At 57.5% G+C, this 1,441-nt stretch overlaps 1 protein-coding gene across 1 annotated transcript; it reads right to left on the bottom strand.

The window, feature by feature from the left end:
* Positions 1-270: 270 nt before the first annotated feature.
* On the bottom strand, positions 271-985 carry LOC120692989. The gene has a single exon (XM_039976394.1). It carries the CDS (start codon positions 810-812, stop codon positions 453-455), a length of 360 nt encoding a protein of 119 aa, XP_039832328.1. The 5' UTR covers positions 813-985; the 3' UTR covers positions 271-452.
* Between the last annotated feature and the right edge of the window lie 456 nt (positions 986-1,441).

The raw sequence follows: 1,441 nt of genomic DNA, 5'->3' as shown, positions 1-1,441 counted from the left end.
CTTATTAGTTTAAGATAAGATTTAGCCCGGATTATATTTGACGAAATATTTAGCGAACACAACACCACGCTGTGACGGGCTAGACCTGCGTGTCCATTACTGGGCGATGAGGCCTTGTATTTGCGAAGCCCACCGGGCCAAGACTATGTATGGGAATCAGGGCTCTCTCTCATCCGGTCATCCCTCCTGTTCCGGCGACGCTGGCCGCCTCCAGTGCCGCGCGGACGCCGGCGAGTTACCCTGCTTGTGCCGTTCGTGACACACGCAAAATATAAAATTCCGATAATTATAATCAAAACTTCGTCCTCTTGGCAAAACACTGGTACTACTACAGAAGAAAGAAAAAACAGGAAACTGGAACGCTTGGGACACTACAAAACCCGCTTTGTAGAAACTCGATTAACTTGGACCACAAGAGCTTGATCCGATGGTGGGGGAGAGTTCTTGGTCGCTCAGGCCCGGGACCTGAAGAGTTCGAAGAGCGCGGCGTCGCCCAGCTGGTGCGCGGCGTGGATGAGGTCCACGAGCGCGTCGTGCCGCAGCCCCGCTAGGAACGCGGCGTCGAACGTCGCAGCGGCGGCGGTGCTCGTCGCCGCGGCGTGGCCCTCCCAGTACGCGGCCACCATGGCGACGACGGGGCCGTAGACGTTTCCCGGCACGTCGACGACGCGCTGCCCGGCCGCGGCGGCCACCAGCTCCGAGCGCCGCCGCGCGAGCGCCGTCGGCACGGGGACCATCACGCCGTCGAAGCACCGGAGCACCACGGTTGCCTCTTGCTCCGCCTGCTTCGCGTCATGTCGAGAGGCCGCCATCTTGGTTGCCGCCGCCGCTGCGAGTTCCGATCCTTTCTTGCGTGGCACGGGATGAGTAGTTTGTGACGTCGTATGTTGGCGGCGGCGGGCTTGAGCATTTATGCGCGGCCGTGTAGGTTCGAGTCCGACGCGGGCGGCGTAGGGTGGGGCGCGTGTCCGGGTCGGAGCTGGAAAGTGTTGGTGAGTGTTGCGTGCATGGCCGAGGGGCTCGCACGAACGGACGGCTCGGCCGCTCGGGCCGGGCGCTTTTTTTCAGGAGGCCATGAGGGAATCGTTCCGGATCAGGGGTTTTGGGTCTGCCGGAGATTTTGTGCGGTGCTGGGCAAGTAAGCAGGAAAGCTTAGCGTGGTTCCCGCCTGGTCGACAGAGATTGAGGCTGGGAAATCAGTCGCCGGTCGACTTTTTATCACCACGTGATTCCCTCACATGCCGAGCACCCCGTCCATATTCAAGAGTTTTAAATAATTGATTTGATGTGTGTCGCAAAACCATCTAATTAAATCGGCTTAAGTGCACTGAATATTATTTTTGGAATTAATCCGGTCCATTTGCACTTAAAACAGTGTCAGTGTAATTTTGACCGTTTGTCGTTTACTTCCGGACTCAACCACTGTAATCAAGGATCGAAA

The sequence above is a fragment of the Panicum virgatum genome, chromosome 9N (assembly GCF_016808335.1).
Source record: "Panicum virgatum strain AP13 chromosome 9N, P.virgatum_v5, whole genome shotgun sequence".
In the NCBI taxonomy this organism is placed as follows: Eukaryota; Viridiplantae; Streptophyta; class Magnoliopsida; order Poales; family Poaceae; genus Panicum; species Panicum virgatum.
Note: the sequence above shows the minus strand (reverse complement) of the source record. Positions and strands in the feature narration are given on the sequence as shown.

What these genes read in the sequence shown, in the direction of transcription:
- LOC120692989 (XM_039976394.1), bottom strand. Translation starts at nt 812, where the DNA reads ATGGCGGCCTCTCGACATGACGCGAAGCAGGCGGAGCAAGAGGCAACC.